We start from the raw sequence: 20,477 nt of genomic DNA on the forward strand, positions 1-20,477 counted from the left end.
CTGGAACAGTACATGTGTTGTAATTAGACTTTGATAATTAGAGACAGGGGACTGAGGGAGGTCCCAAAGTGAATATTATGGGATGGCTGAAGCCAGAGAAACAGAAGGAGAGTGGGCTGAAGTTCACCAAATACATCAACACCAAATACACCAACTCTCACACAGAGACAGGCTGGTGGAGTCAGAAACTCCAAAGAGACAGTAAGAGAAAAGTGTTTAGTTATTGTAGTCAAAACTCTCCTAGTGTCCAATCCTTCCTTAGTTGCAATCTAACCTCTCAAGTTATCTCAATCTTCCCATTTCTTAACTTACTCTATTTAACTTTTTTCCTACAAATCCCTTTGTTTGCCGCCCATCCCATGACTTTAAAATCCATCCATCCATCCATCCATCCATCCATCCACCCAATCCAATATATCCATCCATCCATCCATCCATCCATCCATCCATCCATGCATCCATCCATCCATCCATCCATCCATCCACCTAATCCAATCCAAGCCAATCCAATATATCCATCCATCCATCCATCATATCTTTACCTGCAGTCCAGTTTCTCGATCTCAAAGTGTGGGTTGAAGTTAAGGACGATGCGTTGTGAGGGCTCGGGGGCTGTGATGACCCAGCGACAGTTCTGGTGAGGTGGGTACTCCAGTGGGTAGCCGGGGGTGGTGATGTAGCCGGCATCGCTGGCATCTAAATAGCCACCGCATGGCTCAGAAGCTGGATGGGGAGAGAGAGATAGAAAGGGAAATCATCATACATGCAAGTTAGGTCGAGTGGCTGCAGGAACATGTTTATTTTCTGTGGCTTTGATCCACTAAATCATGTTGTGTAATATATGGAAATATGCCTGTACATGTAAAAAAAATGCTTTGATAAAATCATTGAGTATATGTAATATTTTCCCATAGGTTAATACATTAGTTCACACATTGAACAAAGGTAATTGATTACTGTTTCCCAAAGTTATAAAATAGCTAAGCGAAAAGAATGAGAGAATATGAAGGGAGACTTTTGAGGGAACTATAGGAGGAAAGCTGAATGAATAAGTTCATGTTCAATAACCTCCAATAACAATATGCAACTACAACAACGTCCATCACAGCAGCGGATGGAAGTGTAGAGTACCATCAAGGTCGATGTTGTTTGCTTATCATGACTGACTCATTCAAATGATTATTTTTTTATTATTGCATATTTTTATATTATTTTATATATATATATATATATATATATATATATATATATATATATATATATATATATATATTTTATATTATAAGCATGATTTCACACTGGGGAAAGGGTTGAAAACTGATAAAATGCAGATAAGAGTTGTGATTGCAGAGACAGGATATGAGACACAAAGACGTGTGTGTCTATGTGTCTATGTGTCAAAGTGCAACTCAGCATCACAACATACAAAGACTCTCATTCTGACCCATGAAGACCGACACACTGACACACACACAGTGAAGGAGCCCTCCAGATGCCACAGTTACTGTCACAGAGCGGATCCACTTGTCAGCAGTCATACGTCTGCATCGTGTCATAAACAATGCCACTCATTCACTGCCGCAAATGTACCCTGACACAGATGGGGTAACTCATATATCTATGACACCCGACGGCATAACACACACAACTCTACTGTTTTACATCTATGGCATCTATTGTACACCATGCTGCCTGCCCTGTTTTGATGGACTGTGCAGACTTTCTACATGAGCTGAACTTCTTCATTGTTTAACATCTGCAAAACTTAAGTTAAACCATCATGGTGGATATACTGAGTACCCTCTTTGTTAAGTCCAAGCACTTCCAATATAATGACACAGTATGAGCCACCATCTGCCACAAGAGACTCAAAAACCAAGGTTGATTGTTAATTTAACATCCACCAAATAACACTGCACCAATCTAATGTAAGTATAAAATATAAAGTATTGATATTATGACTTTTGGTGCTTGCAGACAAAGGACTTAATTTAAACATATCGTAAGTGTAGTCTTGGTTCGTTGGGCTTTGTGTTTGTTATATCATTTGACCATTACTTTGAAAGAACTACTTTACCCAAGGAATTATTTCTGCACAAAACTGTGATTACACTGTTCATTTGGACCCAAGCAGATGAATTTCAATAAATATTTCAGGCAAAATACAGGCCACGATGGACGAGGTTATGCTAATAAAAAAACAGCATCTGTGAATGTCGGCTGCTCGCTTGGAAGAATTTGGCCGGTTAGCAACCCCTTAGATAATTTCCTGTTTATGATAGAAAAAACAAACTCACAATCAAACTCCTGATGGTCTATTTTATTGTTTTAATCAGGGCTACATGTCCCTGAAGAAACCTGCGTCATTAAAAAACAAAAGAAAAACAAAGAAAAATCTGTAAATTTGTGTGAAGAAGTTGTGTTACTTCTTGGTCTGTGGAACCGTCTAGTCCGCTGTGCTGTGACGTTATTTATTGCCACTGTGCTGAGTGCAGTGACATAGCCAAGTCAAACTACTCAGCAGAACACAACATATTTTAACACTATAAATAGACTGGCTACTGTAAACCTACTCTGAGAGAAGTCACACATGCAAACATTAACACACACACACACACGCACAGCATAAACACTTTCTCAGACACTACCATCGAAACAAATTCAAATGGAAAGGGAAAAACAAATATGCAGCATCAAAAATCTCACTATTTTGTTTTAAATCATGGCAGCACATGTGCATGCACATGGACTGACACATATACACTTCAGTGTCAGCAAAGGAGGATAAAAGTGGAGGTCAGATCTCAGCACACAGTACACAAAGTGATGGACATTTTGGCATCTATATCTGGTGTCTACCTCACACCGCCTGCAAGCAATTAATGATCACCCGTCTCTATCTCTCTCCATCTCTCTGCCTCTGTCTGTCTCTCCCTCCGCCGTCATGCTGTGAGCCAACAAGTCATGTCTATCTCCTCTCCTATCTGTTTCCAATCTCCCTGGTGACATACAGTAATACAGGAGTAGAGTTACAAGGCCTATGTAACCCAGACAGATGCATTTCATCTCAGCACCACCTGGATTAGTGTTTAACCACTCTGGAATCTCACAGCAGCATCAGCCAAACACCACTTTTAGCACACGGCGTAGCTAACTGTCTCTAACGAAAAAAATCTGAGATATGCTGAGGGCAAGCATGGGGGAAACATCTAGGGTTGTTAGAAAAATGTAACTGATTAATAACCCATTGCTTGGGACTCATAATGCATACTTAGTTGCTATTAGTTAGTTAGTTGGTTAGTTGGGATCGGTCTTAAAATGAGAAGAGTATACATGTGTTTTCATTAGCTTCAGTCCCTGGATGAAACTCTGAAAGAGACAGTGATGGTTCATTCTTTTTTTAAAGAGGACTACTTTACTTTTTACCACCCTCCACCTTGCCCCGCCCTCTGTCCTCCTTAATAGCTACAGACAGAGAAATGGCACATACTATGGAAAGCTCATTGTGGGACTGGCTCTAGTGGCTGTAATTCTGCACCAAGGCTGAATTTCGGGAAAGAGACTTCAGATATAGTATTAGGGGACCACTGAGGCCTATATAAAAGCATCCAAAGAGCACCATGTCATGGGACCTTTAAACCTACTTCCGGCCTCCTTAACCAGCCAGTGGATACACAATGGGGGGGTAGACACAATAACACGAACACCTGTACAATCTAAGTCAGTCGAGTACAATAAAACATACCTTTATGAAGCTTGTTTTAAGAATTTGCTGAAGATTCACACATGTATCTAAATTATTCTCACATTTCCTGTTGATAAAATGTGGTAGCATGTCTTTAGCATGCTTCACTGTGTTTGTTTATGCAATTTTTTACATTTTTACTCAAACTAACTGCCCTCTCCTCTCTGCTCCTCTCCTATCTTCACCTCTGGCGTGCAGCCGATGAAGACAGCACCTCCAAGTGTCTGATGAATACGGCTGGTGTGATAGAGAGGCAGACACTGTGTGTGCGTGTGAAGTTTTGTGTCTGCTCTGCTTCAAGGGTCTATCAATCTCCCCACACACACACACAAAGTCAGTCAACGATTATCACATCTAACAGGGCAGAAAGTGACACACACATTGAGGTAATGAGGGCATAAACGACATCACATCCTCTTGCAAGTGCCACTAAATATATTTAAAGTAAATATCGATATTCTTTGTTTTTTGGTTCGATGCACACACACAAATATATGTATATATATATATATATATATATACATATATATGTGTGTATATATACATATATATATATATATATATATATATGTGTATATATACATATATATATATATATATATATATATACACACACACACACACACACACACATTACCACAGTACCGGTGTACTAGAGAAGGAGTGAAACATTTTTCATTTAGGATGGACAGCTAACTGCCTTTATGTCTGCCTATACTATAAAATACAGCTTCCAAAGGTAAATCTATAACAATGCTGATTAGTATTCCACACTACAGCACCCTGACCTGCATGCTGGGAAGAAAGTGTAATGTCTGTGTGCATGTGTCAGAACAGAGGAGATGCTGAGTTGGGAGAAAACCTGAATTCATGTCAAGAATTATCAAACAGTTAAAAGTGACAGAGAGAGTGAGAGAGAGAGATACAGAGAGAGACAGAGAGAGAGAGAGAGAGAGAGAGAGAGAGAGAGAGAGAGAGAGAGAGAGAGAGAGAAGAAGAAGCAAAAACTTGCAGTAAAGATGATACTGTAGGTGTTGAGAAAAAGAGGAAGACAGACAGAAAAGAAGAGCATTACAGTTGCTTTGAGTCTCACTGTAAAACATAATTTGCCCCATAGGACTTCATTTTAGAGATGCCACTGCATTCCCAGATCTCAGCTAATTGTTGGTGAGTACAAATGTTATCATAACCAATGATGAAATGATGGCCAAACCTGCAGTAATAAGATTAAAACTGTAATTTAATGCTGGACTCTGCCCTAGTCTGTGGTGGGTCGGTACATAAAGTTTATAAGACAATAGCAACATACAATGAAAGGGAATATCCACACATCTCCATGTTCCCTGTCTCAGTTTGTTACAGAAGACACAAACACTTCCCTCCTCTTGACTACATATTCACAAAAAACCAAAATGCACAAAAACAAACCGCTGAACATCACTTATCCTACCCTGGCTTAGAAATCACTGAATTCAGACCACACACATACATACACACACACACACACACACACACGAAATAAGCAGCAGTAAACGGTGCTAAGCAGCCAAGCAGGAATATAAGACAGGTCACTGCATTATTTATGTCTCTCTGCCGCGTTTAGTATTGCATCCTGATAACACCTATTCAGCAACTTTTCCCCACATGTGCATACCTTAACACACACAGATGCACCCATACAGAAATGTGATAAAAACTTACATGCACAGCAACATGCGCACAGAGGGGGACACAAACTGTCGCACTAAGTCCCGAACATGTAGAAAAACACACACCTGCTTACACATGGAGCTGCTTTGCAAAATTGAACTTAATTCTTGTTTGTTGGCCCCAAATGCAAATGTTCTGACCTGGTTTCTAAGCTCTCTTATAGATTCATTTTCCCTTTGAGTAGGGAGTTTGATTTGACTCTAAAGAGACACTTTTCAGCTTGTTGCAATCGATTTGGGAGGCTGTGAGGACATTGCTATTGGACCATGTTCCGTATTTATTTCCATTGGCCAGAGCCAAAAATGAAAGTATTGGTGGTTTTAGTAAGTGTTTGTGTATGAAGGTGAGAAGCGGTGTCTCACCATGCTAACCAGAGAGCCAGAGAGCCAATACTCAAAACAGTACAGTGAGTCTCACGTCCTAATTTTTTTTGGAAACAGGACCCTGAATTTAACAATCAATATCTTCTGAGCATTTGCATCAATGACTGAGAAGGGGAAAATGCTAATTTCCCCATTGATTTCTATGCATTTGTTACTGTTTACAATGCATTTTCGGTAGGATGGCTTGGCACCAGCATCATAAACTACTCACAAAACCCTTCCGGCACTGTTACCTTAAACGGTAGAAATACAGATGCATTTGTAGCCAAAAGCTTTTGTGTGACTCTGGGAATATGAGAAACACTGAAAATAACAGGCTGAAATGTCTTCTTTGGATCAGAACCAAGGAGCTTTTAGTCATTGAAACCTGGGAAAGCTCAGGAATGGACAGACACAGAGAGAAAGAAAAGAAGAAAGAGGCGGATCAGGACGAAAGAGAGAACGAGAGCATAATGCCAGAACATCTGTCTCTCATCATCTGAAAAGAGAAAGTCAGCAGCTCAGGAAAGCTCACTGGACAGAAAAAAACAACTCTCGCACACACACAGACACACAAACAGGTGGGGTAGTGCTTTTCTCCAGGTGCCCTGCATTAAGCCACAGTGGAAAACTACAGAGAGAAAAGTGTGTGTGCAAGTGTGTGTGTGTGTGTGTGTGTGTGTGTGTGTGTGTGTGTGTGTGTGTGTGTGTGTGTGTGTGTGTGTGTGTGTGTGTGTGTGTGTGTGTGTGTGTGTGTGTGTGTGTGTGTGTGTCTGTAAAACAGAGAGAAAGATGGCGGAGGACTACAAAGGGTCTGAGAAACAAAAGGAGTGATGGGAAAATGGAGAGAAGAGAGACAGGGACTCATTGAAACAGAAGTTAGAGTATGTGATACAGAAAAGGAACTGACATGAAAACAGGCTTCTTAACTCAGGAAAAAAGACACTGCCTGATCTATGGGGGCTTCAGTGAGTGGAGAGAGAATATGACAGTGGACAAAAGAAGATGTACAGAGAAAGATTTTAGATCAATAACAGTAAGTGGAAAGCTAACTGGAGGAGAACAGTGTGAGAAAGGGGACAACAAAGAACAGTGTAACAGGAAAAAGTTGATATATCGTCCAAGTATGACAAGAGAAGAAGCACTGTAGGTTAAATGAATTGGTTTGGGACAAGTCATGCTCCCATGGCTGATCAGCCAAACTGGACTACTATCCTCGATGTCCACATCTTTACTGTTTGTTTGTTTTGTTTGGATCCCCATTAGCTCCAGCATAGGCTAAAAAGCTATTCTTCCTGGGGTCCTGCAATCTGTCGTGGGACAATACAATTTACGACATCACATTACACACACAGACATTACTTCACAAAATACAAATCATATTTAAATTTTACAGCTAACTGTGATAAACAATTTGTGGTAATCAGAATAAATGGAAATGTGTGTAGACTATGCACCATTCAGGTACACTATCCAACCAGTCCTCCAAATTAAACTTCAAAAAATGTTGTCTGCCCCCCCCCCGCATGATCATCGGCAGGATGACATCAACGGTGCCTTTCAAAACCGTCACAAATCACTGTTGAAAGACAAATCTGTTTTATGACGTGACAACCCTACGGCCTGACCTCTATAACTTTGGGCTTTGGGACTTGAGCGTAAACATATGTCATCTTGGGGCACTCCCTGAAACGGTTCATTCTGTTATTGTTCTTGGGAGGACAGTCTCTCACTATCAACTATAATCACAGGAGCCTTAAAAGGGCCCCTGCATTACTATCTGTTTTTGATGTCCTGTAGAGCATGAAGGCCCCTAGGTTACTATATCTTCCTTATTAACTTCAGTTGACATTGTGTTTATGCATTCAAGATGACCTTTAATCATACCATCGAACATGAGGTCAAGTGCTATGCTGTTTGTAGTTTACAACTCTGTATGTACCTGCTTCATCAGTTAACAGGGCCTTGCTGTAAAAGAACCTGTATGCTCTATCCACTCTATGTGAATAAAGGTTAAATAAACACAGGTGCTGGTACAGTAGGTTCCTGGCATCCTGTTTGGGACAACTTGTTTGGAAATGTCTTCCTCAGAATCTTCTTCTTGCTCAAAAAAGTACTTAAAACAATGTTGTATACTGTTGCATGCAAATACAATCCTAGCTGCATCTTCAGGTTTTAATTAACAAATGTTTCTTAATGTGTGTTGATCAGTGGAACTTAAATCGTGTATAATCCTTGAATCGATTGTAAAAGAAATAGTAAAAGCAGCCTACTTAGTGCTATACATAAGCCTTTTAAGATTTGTATGAATAAAGCCACCCTAACAAACCATGTGAATGGATTTCCAACAGTTGAGCTTTATTCCCTTCCAGGCAGAGAGAACAATGGTGAGAAAACATAGATTGACAGAGTCAGAGAGAATAGTAAAAAAAAGTGGATGAAAGAGTATAAAAAGATTTACCACCGTGCAAAGTGGGGCAAAAGAAAGGTGAGGGAGGTTTCTTAATCGGAGCGAGGGAAAACACTGACGGGGAGGTGTGGTGAAGGAGACAGAGCGCGCTATTAAAGGAGAGGTGAAGTGACACGAAAAGTGGAAAAACAACAGGATGATTCAGCGTGAAGGGAGAGAGAAGAAGGAAAACAACCTGTGGCCTCACACGGCACTGCTCTGGAGGGACTACTGAGGACGCAGAAGGCTTAACTTACACACAAAAACACACACAAACGTTTTTCTGTGTGTGGGTGAAGGTTATAAAAGAAGTGAGGACAGGCAAAATGTCCTCATTTGAAGGATGTCCATGATCTCCTCTTCCCCCTGAGGACATTGGTTCAAAGTGTACAAATACAAGAACACACACACACACACACACACACACACTGATCTCCCCTTCCTCTGTAATTACGCTCAGTCATTACCAATGGCCAATGAAGACAATACTAACAGTTTACTAATGACATGATAACTGTAATTAGAAAATCCTGCTGGACCTACTAATTGTCCTTTCCCTTTTACAGACGAAAGGGAGAGGGGGAGGTAGAGAGAGACTGTGCCGAAGATTAATTTGCCTAATGTTTATTCACTCACTGCAAACTAGGTTGTTGATGTCAGTGGACCAGCCGCTCTGGTGTTCAACCACTATTATTCTAATGATGGGAACACTAATGTCCTCTCATTTGATTCCCAATTTTCTTTTTCTTTTTAAAGTTGTATGGCTTATTTAAATGTATTTTCTTGAAAGAAATTACCTTAAAAGCCAAAAGGAAATGGAAAAACACGGCAGTGCGAATCACTAGATGAATGAGGATAACCCTTAATCCTGAAACCTGGTGGAAAACACCTGCTACCTTGCAGGATAATTAAAATGAAATTAGTTTTGAAAAAGGTCTTCAGCAAAGTGTCACCTGCCACAGTTTAGCATACTCACAGTTGTCACATATAAAGATTTAAATCCAACCATCACAGAAGAGGGACTGCTTGAAATGTTTTAATTTGAGTCGGCTACTAAATGGCATGACCTCTTTGTGAACAAAGCTGTCTGGTCTGTTCTATGGTTTCAATATAATGGCCTCTAATACGCGAGTGGAAGCTGAAAAAGAAGCTAAATCACAATTTTAACTATAATGTAATTTCATTCTCAAGATAATCATTTTGAAAATTATATCTTTTACCTATATTATTATCAGAGTATTTATTAATGATATGCTTTACCTTGGCCAGAAACCCTCCTGTGCTCGACAGAGGAGAGGGATAAATCTAGTTTGGTTTACTGCAGGTGGCTCCACTCAAACTACTGCTTCACACTCTGTTGCTTTCTTCTTATTTCACTAATGTCCTCTCCTGCTCTCTCCCTCCCTTGCTTCACCTTTTCCCTCTCTTTTGGCACTACCAAATGCTCACGATTCCTTGCTCTCTCCACCCCTTACTCCTACTCTCCATCTCTGCTGCTCACTCTTTCTCTTTCATTGTTTCAGTGTGCTTTGCTGGGATTGAAGTTTGCAAGCCATATTGATAAAGATTTCCCTGGCCCTCTGTAGCAGGGAATCATCTAAACACATCTGATAATACAGCAGTAATAAAGAACGACTCAATGGGGGGAAAAAACAATCATAGAAAATGATGAGAAGATATGGGAAATATGGGAAACAAACATGTATGGATGAGCTGATTTCAGAGGCACTAATTGCCCCTTTTTTTATAGTCGGCTGCAATATATTTTTGCTCCTAATAATAAGCATTCACTGACTCACTCTTTTCTACTCTGTTGTTTGACTTGCCATTATACGCATATGTACTTCTAGCTTTGCTGAAGTACGCTTGCCAATCTTCATATGCACTGAGTAATTATCCACGGAAAACACAAACAGTAACAGTTAAATTCATTTTCATAGAATACAATATCTGTAATATTTCCGGCTAATAACTTTATGTTTCTAAAGCAAAGTAATTACATAATACGACTGTGTTAGAGGCAGTGAGTTGATTCATTATGTAGTGAGCTAAAACAGGGTATAACCCCATTTTGTGAACAAATAACATGGATGGTTTGTTTTATTGATGGCCAATTGAAGCATAGAAGGCATTATGACCTCCACCAATGTAACATTTAATTATTACAAGCTGGCCCCCACGGGGCAACACAGCGCCAGGTTGTGCTAGATGTGGGGCAAAAGCTCAGGGCTAGAAAATAACTAATGCATTAGGAAGTCCAGTCACAGTTAGGATACATGGAGTACAAAAGTCTAGTTGTATGCATGCACAACCGAAATACATTCATTTGCAGAATTAGTAAGTGATGCCACAACGTTATTTCCCTCTGTGTAGGTGGAGTTGTTGACTTTTTCACCCTAAAAGCTGGACAAGAAATATCTTCCCCTCTGTTTCTGACTTTTAAAAATCCCATTGGATTGGTTAAAGCTTTCAAAAACTCATAAACCAGTCCTTAGTGCATACCTGTGGGCAAGTCACCCCACTGTCAGCTTACTTCTCTCACTGTGCATCACAGTGAGCCTGTTTCATCATCCAGCATATTTCAGCAGATACACTATAGAGGCAGACAGCTGGTCTTGAGTGGCCAATTATGTCCGTTTATCTCCCTTGCAGGCACAGCTGCGATCAAACGGAATGAAGAAACAGGATCAAACAGCGGGGCTAAAAATCATTCTTCCGTTTCGTTCACTTCTTTTTGCAGCTTCCCTCTGCCTGTTTCTGTCTCTGTAACTTCCTCCCCCTGTACTTCCATCCCATCCTCCTGCCTCTCTCGCTCTCTCTCTCTCTCTCTCTCTCTCTTTATATATATATATATATATACACACACACTTCTTCATCTCACTATGCTTTTCTTGCTCATCTCTCTGGAGACAGCAGAGCAGAGGCATCTATAAAAGTTTACTGCTGAGGAAGCTTCATGCATAGCCTAGTGCTGAGCATGCGCGTGGGTGTGTGTGTGTGTGTGTGTGTGTGTGTGTGTGTGTGTGTGTGTGTGTGTGTGTGTGTGTGTGTGTGTGTGTGTGTGTGTGTGTGTGTGTGTGTGTGTGTGTGCTCCAGTGGTTCTCGAGGTACCAGCGGAGAGATCTCAAAAGGGAGCTTAAGGTAGTGGTGGTAATGGGTTAAAGCGGTACTACTTTGTTACTGGGAAAGATTGTGGTCATGGTTAAAAAAAGCGATGATGACTACTGCTAGGAGGCGGAAGAGAAACCCCGGTCTCGGTATGTGTGCTTTTCAAAAGATCCTGACTCTATACTTCCTACTTCGGCTGTGGATGTATACGTGGACAATTGTCTGGATAGGGTCGTCTCTGAAATACTATAGATTTTACAATCTCAGCAGTTATCAATTATTTGTGATAATCTAAGCACTTAGAGGTGACATCACCCATATCATCTGTTTGCAGTGGCAGGGCACATACTGTATCTTCTCAGATGAGCGGTGTAGTGTGATGTAAAGAATGCCTCCACTGTGCTCTCTGTATGCTGTTACTTTCCAAAACAACATTTGGCAGAAGGGCCACTCAATCCAAGTCATGAGATCTGCAAAAGCCCCAGCTAGCCTCCTGAATAAGCCCTAAATCAATAAAACCTAGAATGCAACCAACTTCCCCACAGCTTCCACTTTCTCAACTCCCTCTTTTGTCAATTGTGTACACACAAATGGATCTCAAAGCAGAAAGTGGGCCTTGAGGTGAGATTAAAAAAATCATTCTGCCAATTTCTCTGTCTTTTTTTTTCATAGATAGCTATTAGAAACCATAGACAAGGTTTTTTTTTGTTGCTTCTAAATCTATGAAGGTGATCACTGTGAAATCGTGTAGGCTATGAATTCTACTTTCTTAAAGCTCATTTGGTTTATAATACAACTAGTCCTGGTTCTTAATTCTCATTGGCTGAGACACTTCTAGGGAGACGCAAAACTGTGGCCGCTTCAGCGAATTTTAGTATTGATGACTTTACATGACGGGAGTCACGACGTGGGGGTTTGTTTTAACCAACTAAAACACCTCTCTGTTCTGTGTAGCAGAAAAGATCGGTGCTTCGAAGAGTTTTCTAGTTTTCTCCCTTTGCTGAATTTGAATTTGTTTATAGCCTACGCACAACAAAAACGTAACGTAACTCATCAGACCAGACCAATGAGCGTACCCTTTTTTGCCTTGCCACCTTTAATCGAGGGTAAATCGCACCGTTTCTCACATCAGAACGCATCCACAAACCCCATCGGTGCGCACGGACTGGGGAAGTGCAAGACGTCCGCAGCCTCGGACCTCCGTGAGTGTGGAGCGCCGGTGCTGGCCTCCGATAGACGGAGACAGGAGCCCGGTCACACTCAGCGCCACCTCTTCACACAGCCGGGGGTGCCCCGTTGCATGAAGCTGCAAGCGTCGAGGTAAAAAATCTTTCAAGGAATCTTATGAGACTTCACCATCGTGGCACCGCACGAGACAGGCTACCACAAGCGCGATATTAACTCTACTGAGCAGCCACCTTACTGACCAAAGCTGGCACTGGCATTAGTCCCGGTAGGAATAATAGGGAAACATTATAGTGATTTTTCATTATTGAACGGCTCTCCTGAGAGCATCCATTGATTAAGCGGCAGCATGTTTAAGATGTTTTTCAAGAAGAACAAAAAAATCAATATTGATACCAAGCCAGCATGCCTCAGTTATTATAGGACGGAGTGAAACCAGCAGTGGAGCGGGGCGATGAAAACGTTGCCGTTAATGATAATATTACCGTTTATCTGTCACAAAGTTGTCCGGATAGAAACGGGCGATATCAAGCATTAACCCTGATGCAAAATATAATTAAGGCTTGTGTTAGAGAAAACAACAACTGATTTAGTTCACGATGATGACTCATTACAAGTCGTTTACATACTTTATTTTTTTTTTTTTTCATTTTACTTTCCACCTCTGATGCCGACCGCGATATGAGGCAAAGCTGCGTTAAAAGAAAACTGGACATGCTGTAGCTTATCTCCTTCCTACTGTGGACTACAATCAGTGTCCCTCGGCACTGTGGTTATCAACGCATTATGTATTAAGGGGGTAAAGGCTAAGGTAGCCCTTGCAGTCACAAAATGCGTAATGATTTTGGTGTCCCTAAAATGTTAATTTTTCATTACGCATTCTGGCTTGACGTGGGAACACCACTTTTGCTTACCGAAACACCTCATCTCTAATGAGTTTAATAGACTCCATACTTGTGATGTGGATTGGGAACATGTTCTCTCAAAAAAAGCGGTTAAATTTCCATTTAACACCTACGTGTGACAGTGTGATTTGAGCAGGCAGCAAAAGTGTCAAACTTACCTCCTTCGTCTGCTTGGACTGCTGAAGGCGAGAGAAAAGCCAGTAAACATCCACAAAGCCATATGAATAAATCCATCTTTTTCCCTCGGATGTGGAGAAAAAAAAACAGCTATTCTCCTCCTCTGTGGTTTTATTTTGTTTATCTGAGACAACGCTGCAGTCCAAAGTCCACCTTTCCTCTCCCTTTTCACAGTTCTCTTTTTCTTTGAGGCGCAACACAAGTAGTGGCCAACATCCAACACAAATGCCGGGTTGCGTTCACTGGGCTCTCCAAGAATATCGCAAAGTTTGTGCACTATTTGTACGAGCTTTGTCCACGTGTGCTTCTTCTTTTAAAGATCGGAAGGATCTGAAATCTGCGCAATATCTACTCTAAACACATATTTAAAGCCTCAGAATCCATTGCTGTGCGCACAGTCGGCAGCACCGTTTCCCCGTCAGTCTCAACGCGCGTGGCAATATAAACCTCACTGACACTGTTGACAGTCAAAATCAAAAATTTCAAACAAAGTAGAAATCATTGGTTAAAACCACCACGAACCAACAGAAACCTTTGCCGAGGACTATTAAGTTTGACATAACATGAACAAAAGTGTTTCCTCTTCGTCTCGATAAAATATCCCAATTCCCAATTGCGCATTTGCTTGGTAAAAGGACATATGATTTAAAAAGAAAAAAACATTTTCCCATCGACGATTTTCTTAATATACTGTCCGTTCTTGCGCAAAAGATAACACAAGATCTCCTGGAAGAGGCAGCTCCAGCGTGCGTGCGTAAAACTGATCCGGAGCAAATAAACGTGCAGCCTCTCCGCGCTCCTCCTGCAAACTGTGCTTTTTCTTCGCTGAAACACTTTCTTCTATCCCCGCTCCTTCCTATCTCTCTCGCTCTCTCTCCTTGACGCTCAGGATATGTCTCTCTCTCTCTCTCTCTCGCAGTCTCTCTCTCGTTCTCTCGCTCAGTGCGCTCCTTCCCCTCCGATCTCCGCCGGGTTTGTAGCAGTGAGCAGGACTGCTCACTCAGTCCCCTGTCTCGGTGTGCGTGCACGCCGTGCGAGCGAGCGTGTATCGGATTACAGTAGGCACCTCGGCCCGCCTCCATATAGCCCCTCACTGATTAAAGAGCAGTTTCATCCCCCTCTCACTCTCTTCTCTCTCTCTCTTTTTGCCTCACCCTCTCTATCTGTCCCTCTGATTCATGTAGGCCCATACCAATTTTCTCCCAGTCGTTCTTCCATTCCCTCCGCTTTATTTCCTTTCTCTTTTTTAGATATTTCATCCTTTCCTCTTTTATTTCCTCTCTTTCTCTCTCTCTATTCTTCCCCCACCTTTTTCTCAGTGTCTAGTATTATATAGACTAGAGGGAGGTGGAAAGAAGAAAGGCAGAAAACAGGGAGACCCACAGCACAGCTTTATGAGCTTTGTAGTAGTGCTGGGAGCTTTCAAAGGAACCGGGTGCTGGTTTACAGCATTACTGCGGAAACACTGACCATGTGCATGTACTGTATAAACTAATGAAAATGGAACGGAATCTAATTAATAATTACCAAAAATGCTTTACTAATATTATTTGATTAACTAACAACATAATTTTCTTTTCTGTGAAAAAGACAGATTTATTTGCAGCCATTGTGGTAATGATGGTTGAGCTCTTGGATGCAAATATTCTCACACACACACACACACACACACACACACACACACACACACACACACACACACACACACACACACACACACACACACACACACACACACACACACACTTATCTGCAGGACAGGGGAAAAAAAGCTGTTAACCAAGGGCACATGGGTCAGTAGCAAACAGAATCTAAATAAGGGAAGGACAATATAGACAGCAATACAATGCTGACACACACACACACACACACACACACACACACACACACACACACACACACACACACAACACACACACACAAACACACACAAACAGGATTAAATGGCAAATAGCCAGGGGATAATCTCATGGGAAAAATGCATTTAACTTGGCTGAATTTCTGGACACTTGCTGTCTAAAACTAGTATTTCCCTCTCTTTCTTTTTCTGGTTCCCTCTCTCACTCTCTCTGAGTAGTATAATACAGGGAGGATGTCAGTGGGAGGTGTGTTTTAGGGCCTGTACGACACCAAAGCTTGTGGTCTAAAAAACTAACCAAACCATGGCTCTCGCAGTGCCTTCCCATGACACACCCTGCACACATTCACACACAGATGCACACACATATAGGCCATAATGACACAGCTGAACTCCCCATTGACCGCTCAGTTAAAATCATGTTGTGCACTGAGTTATCTCGTGGGAAGGAAATCCCTTTCAAACCTGTTTTTCTTTTATGACAAGAAAGTCACACGATTGCCGAGGCTTTTTTTTCTTCTTTTTTTTAACGTCATGTGAAAATTATTTATAGCACCTTGAACTTTTCTGACACAAATTTCTCTAAAACAAGGGATCTTAAACAGCAACATGTGACCGAGGGAGGAATGAAGGAAGGTTAATCAGTTATAATCTCATGTCCTGATCAGTTTTACTTTTACTGTAACAGGCCTACAATTACCAGTAGGCAGGTGATTCACTGGTTTCAGTTCAGGACAGTGACACACAGGCGCAGATACACATCATCAAACTGTCACTCAGATGCTTCCTAACATCTCTGGAGGTCTGAAGGTATTAAGTTCTTTTTCCATGACATGCCTGGGTGAGTGTAAGAGAGAGAGAGAGTAACAGTCACTCATTCCTTGGGTCCCTCTAGTCGTGTGACCCCTGTAACCTGTCCCTCTTACCCCGCTTGCTCCCCTCATCCTGTGTCTTTCTACTGAAACTAAACCCACCCTGGCCCACTGGAATCTGTCAAGTGATGAGAGCATAGAGCAATCACATGCTAATATCAATATAACATTCCACTGAGCTGTTAGAAATGTCTCATTTTGACCAATAGAGATCAGGTAGACACACCACTCTGTGAGTTATATATTAAACTCCTTTAAAGGTCCCATATTATGCTAATTTTCTACTATAACATGTTTACATGCTTTGATGTTCAAAAAAACACATTATCTTTCTTATACGGTCTGTCTGAATATAAATGTATTCACCCTCTGTCTGAAATGCTCCATTTTAGCGGCTGTCTCTTTTTAAGCCCCCTCTCCAGAAAAAGCCCAGTCTGCTCTGATTGCTCAATGTTTCCGGGTCTTCCACAACTGCACTCTTAGCCTCTCTGCAACGTCATTGCAGCCGGGGAATGACTGTAATGGCACTTTCAATATATAGTATACGTAGTTGTGACATAACAAACGTACAGAAGTCCTGATAGCTCATTTAAACTCACTGTTTCTGAATAAGGGCTGTGTGCATTTCTCTCACTTTTTCTCTCACTTTTTACAATATAGGACTTTGAAATCGTCAACCTTTTAGGAATGAAAAACAGCCTTTTTGTAACATAAGTTTTTGTAGTGGTGTTTAAAGATTAACATGTTTACGTTACTCCACAGAGAGGCATTCAGTCTTTAAGTGAAGTGAAATAATTAAAATAGTGTAAGATTGTAGTTCAAGGTTTGCTTTCACATGGGAACAGAGCACGCTGAATGAAAAAAAAAAAAAAAGTACGTTAAATCTTAGTATCCACAAGTTGGCAGGGAGACTTTGGACAGCAAGAGTCAGCCATAACCTGTGAGAATCATTCTGAATTCACACCAACCCACATGGACCCATGCCTTCTGGACTTTCCCTTCACACATTCTTTTGTATAACTTGCAACAGTATGTTGTGAAACTAGGATATGCTAATCCATGACACCTTTTTCTGCTTGCCAAGCAGTGGACTGGGATTCCCAGAAGTCACAACTGAGAATCCATTTTAGGGAAATGGACAGAATTGCTGCTTGTGCTCACAGACAGTGTTTCTACCAGAGTGGAAACTACCTGCACTGTAAAAAAGTACAGACCCATTTAGTTATGTCCACTTATTTCTTATTTTTAACTGAACAAAGCTTATACAAGTTTTGGATTTTGAACTCAACTTTATGAGTTTTTGAAGGTTAAACTTGCATGTATTCATTGGGTCGACTATTTAAATTTTTTATCAGATATGTATGTGTTGATTGAACTTGGGTATGTAAGTTATCAGTTGAAAAAAAAAGTGTGTGTGTTGCAACAAAAAAGAGTTGCCTTTCGAGTTTAAAATAATCTGTCTTCACGGCATAGTTAAAGCATGGACACAATAAATTAATTATACACCGCAGATAGGTGATGTAGCCTTTGCAAATTTCTACTAAAATATAACACGTGTTGTGGCAAACAAGAAAGCACTAGTGGGAGGAGGGAGTACCTGTCAAAGGCTTGTGAATTGTGAATTTGGCATTTCACTCTTCTCAAATTGAAATGCACTTGAAAAGTACTTTTCAAAAGTCAAACGTTTAGCTCCACCCACATTTAGCCCAACCCCAATCTACGTACTGCAGTCAGGTGCAATTGGGTCATTGGTTGGTCAATTCCCATGATGCAAGTCGGTAAATAGAGTTGTGTTAAAATTTGCTGAAAAGTTTGCAGTTTGTTCGAAATACAAGTGTAACTATGAATTCCGTTTATTAAACGTGTGCTTAGAATGTAGTGTTTTGTTGCCTGGTAATTGTCATTGTTGTGCTGGTTTACATTTGTAACCATGAGTTAAGTGACTGTTATGTTTGATAAGAAGAGCTGGAGTACAACGGTGCAAAACGTTGAGCAGTAATAGGCTTCCTTCAGCCGTTAATCTGCGGTGTGTCACTTCACTAGCCCAAGTGACGCAAAATCAGTGGCTTTAGAGGGACCCCTATTTCACACGGGGCCCTGGGGTGGCTGCACTCAAGCACCTGCACTATCTCTGCTATAAATGTGGATTTGTTAGTATAACTTTAAACTGTGAGCTGTAATAAAGCAGAAAAGTATGTCTGTTATACTAGGCAAGGAAGGTTTCTTGCATTATTAAAGAAAGTAAGTTATTTGTTTTAACTTAAAGTATGAAGTTAAACCAAGTAATAAAAAGTTAAATCAACTAAAATAACAACTTTAACAAAACTAGAACACTGTAGTTACATCAACCTCATTAACTTTAATTTCTAAGTTGAAACAAAAGCAGTCTTCAAGTTGAGTGCACTTCGATTTTCAAGGCAGCAGGTGAACTTGCATTTCCAAGTTAAACTACCATGAAATTTATTACAGTGTGTGATCTTTTAGTAAAAACATTAGTCTGCTTAAGTTGAAAGTATAAGTTCAATTGCTGCCTTAAAAACATGAGTACACCTAACTTGAAAAGACAGTTGGTATGAATACAGTTAGTTGAAATGGTGTAAAATTGTATGTTTGTTTAACAAAAGGAAGCAAGTTTCCTTGAATATACAATGTAAAATAGATGGTTGTTTTAACTCACAGTATCAAGTTCTAACAATAAATTATTATTAATTAAACATCTTCTCTAACTTACCTTCGTGAGTTGAAATAGCATACAATTGTATTTTTGCTTGACAAGAGGAAGCAAGTTTCCTTGAGTGGACAATGTAGTATTGATAGTTGTTTTAAATCACAGTATCAAGTTCAAACAATAAATGATCATTAATTAAACATATTCTATAATCTAACTTTGTGGGTTGAAACAACACTATTCTTAATGTTGGCTTTACTCACATTTTTAAGGCAGCAATTGAATTTACATTTTTAAGTAGGACCACCCTGATCATTTTTACAGTGTGCAGAGTTCTTATGTCATCGCATGTTAAGATGAATTTGTAGGACTATGTTTATGTGATGCCACTCTTTTCAAACATCTTAACTTGGCATTACAGTGATGCGTTTTGCCAGATTATGAAGCTGATATTCTACTCAAAGGTTGTATGGTCATCTCCTGATCGGCAGTCTTACAGCTAGATTTTCGACAGGTAGCATGACCCCTTGTGTGCCAAAGTTGTATTTCTTCAACTTTATTTCTTACCTGACACTACTGGGTTTAGTCATTGAATGGAAAAAAGTAAAAAACAAATGCATATGAAAACGTTTTCGAGCGTGTGTTGCAACAGAGCTGTGAAACCAGTAGAGGGTAAGGTGATCCTTGCGCTGCGTCAGGGGAAGAACTTGTCTGCTGGCCTGACGACAAGCACTACTGGCCCTGTCCACACCTTTCCAACACACCGCATCCTCTATCACTCTCTCTGGTTCTGTTGATTTGATTAATCATTTTATGCATTCATTTCTTTCATTTCATCAAAGTTTTTTTCGGCACTATCTCTGTGTATCTGTCATTTTTGCCACCTGTTCATTCATAAGTTTCCCTTCCTTGTTCACTCATACTTTTTTTTTTTTTTTTTTTTACCCATTTTTTGTCCTTCTTTTCATTTCCTTTCCTTTCCTCTCTTCTCTCCACACATTGCCATTCTCCACTCCCTTTTCCACCTCTCTGTCCCTCCAGGGGCCACATGAGATTCACTTTTGGGAGTTAAACGATGCAGACCAACTGCCTTGAGACTTGAGACCCCCCACGCATAAAGCTGTTTTTCTTTTTTAAACGAAAAAAAAAAAAAGAAATCAGCAATATCAGTGTTTTTGTGAAGGGCCCCCCAAAGCAAATCTCCTCTAAAAGCCCCTCGAAATGACGCCAGCCCAGGCCATTGGAAGCACACCACAAACCAATAAGATCCGCTATTTGACCCAATTCTAAAAAAAACATGTTGATACTAAATTGAAAATCAACTTAAAAACTACTGTAGAAAAAAACCTTCAAATCTTAAGATCCACTTTTTTATAAAAAAATAAAAACTGAACAAGGACAAAAACCCTCACCCACCCCCCACCCTCTGCGGTCTCGA

At 40.6% G+C, this 20,477-nt stretch overlaps 1 protein-coding gene across 4 annotated transcripts in view; it reads right to left on the reverse strand.

Moving 5' to 3' along the window:
* The window catches only part of LOC120569925 (neuropilin-2-like), a 98,311-nt gene extending 83,659 nt beyond the window's left edge, over positions 1-14,652 (reverse strand). For 3 of the 4 annotated variants that reach the window (XM_039818128.1, XM_039818126.1, XM_039818129.1), the window contains exons 1-2: positions 13,623-14,651; positions 543-723 (exon numbers count right to left, since the gene is read on the reverse strand). In XM_039818128.1, coding sequence (XP_039674062.1) covers positions 543-723; positions 13,623-13,698 — 257 coding nt within the window. In that variant the 5' untranslated portion in view covers positions 13,699-14,651. Of the gene's footprint in view, positions 1-542; positions 724-13,622 lie in introns of all 4 variants that reach the window. The other variant, XM_039818127.1, reaches the window with a different exon arrangement.
* Positions 14,653-20,477: the final 5,825 nt, after the last annotated feature.

This window comes from Perca fluviatilis, chromosome 12 (genome assembly GCF_010015445.1).
Source record: "Perca fluviatilis chromosome 12, GENO_Pfluv_1.0, whole genome shotgun sequence".
NCBI classification, from domain to species: domain Eukaryota; kingdom Metazoa; phylum Chordata; class Actinopteri; order Perciformes; family Percidae; genus Perca; species Perca fluviatilis.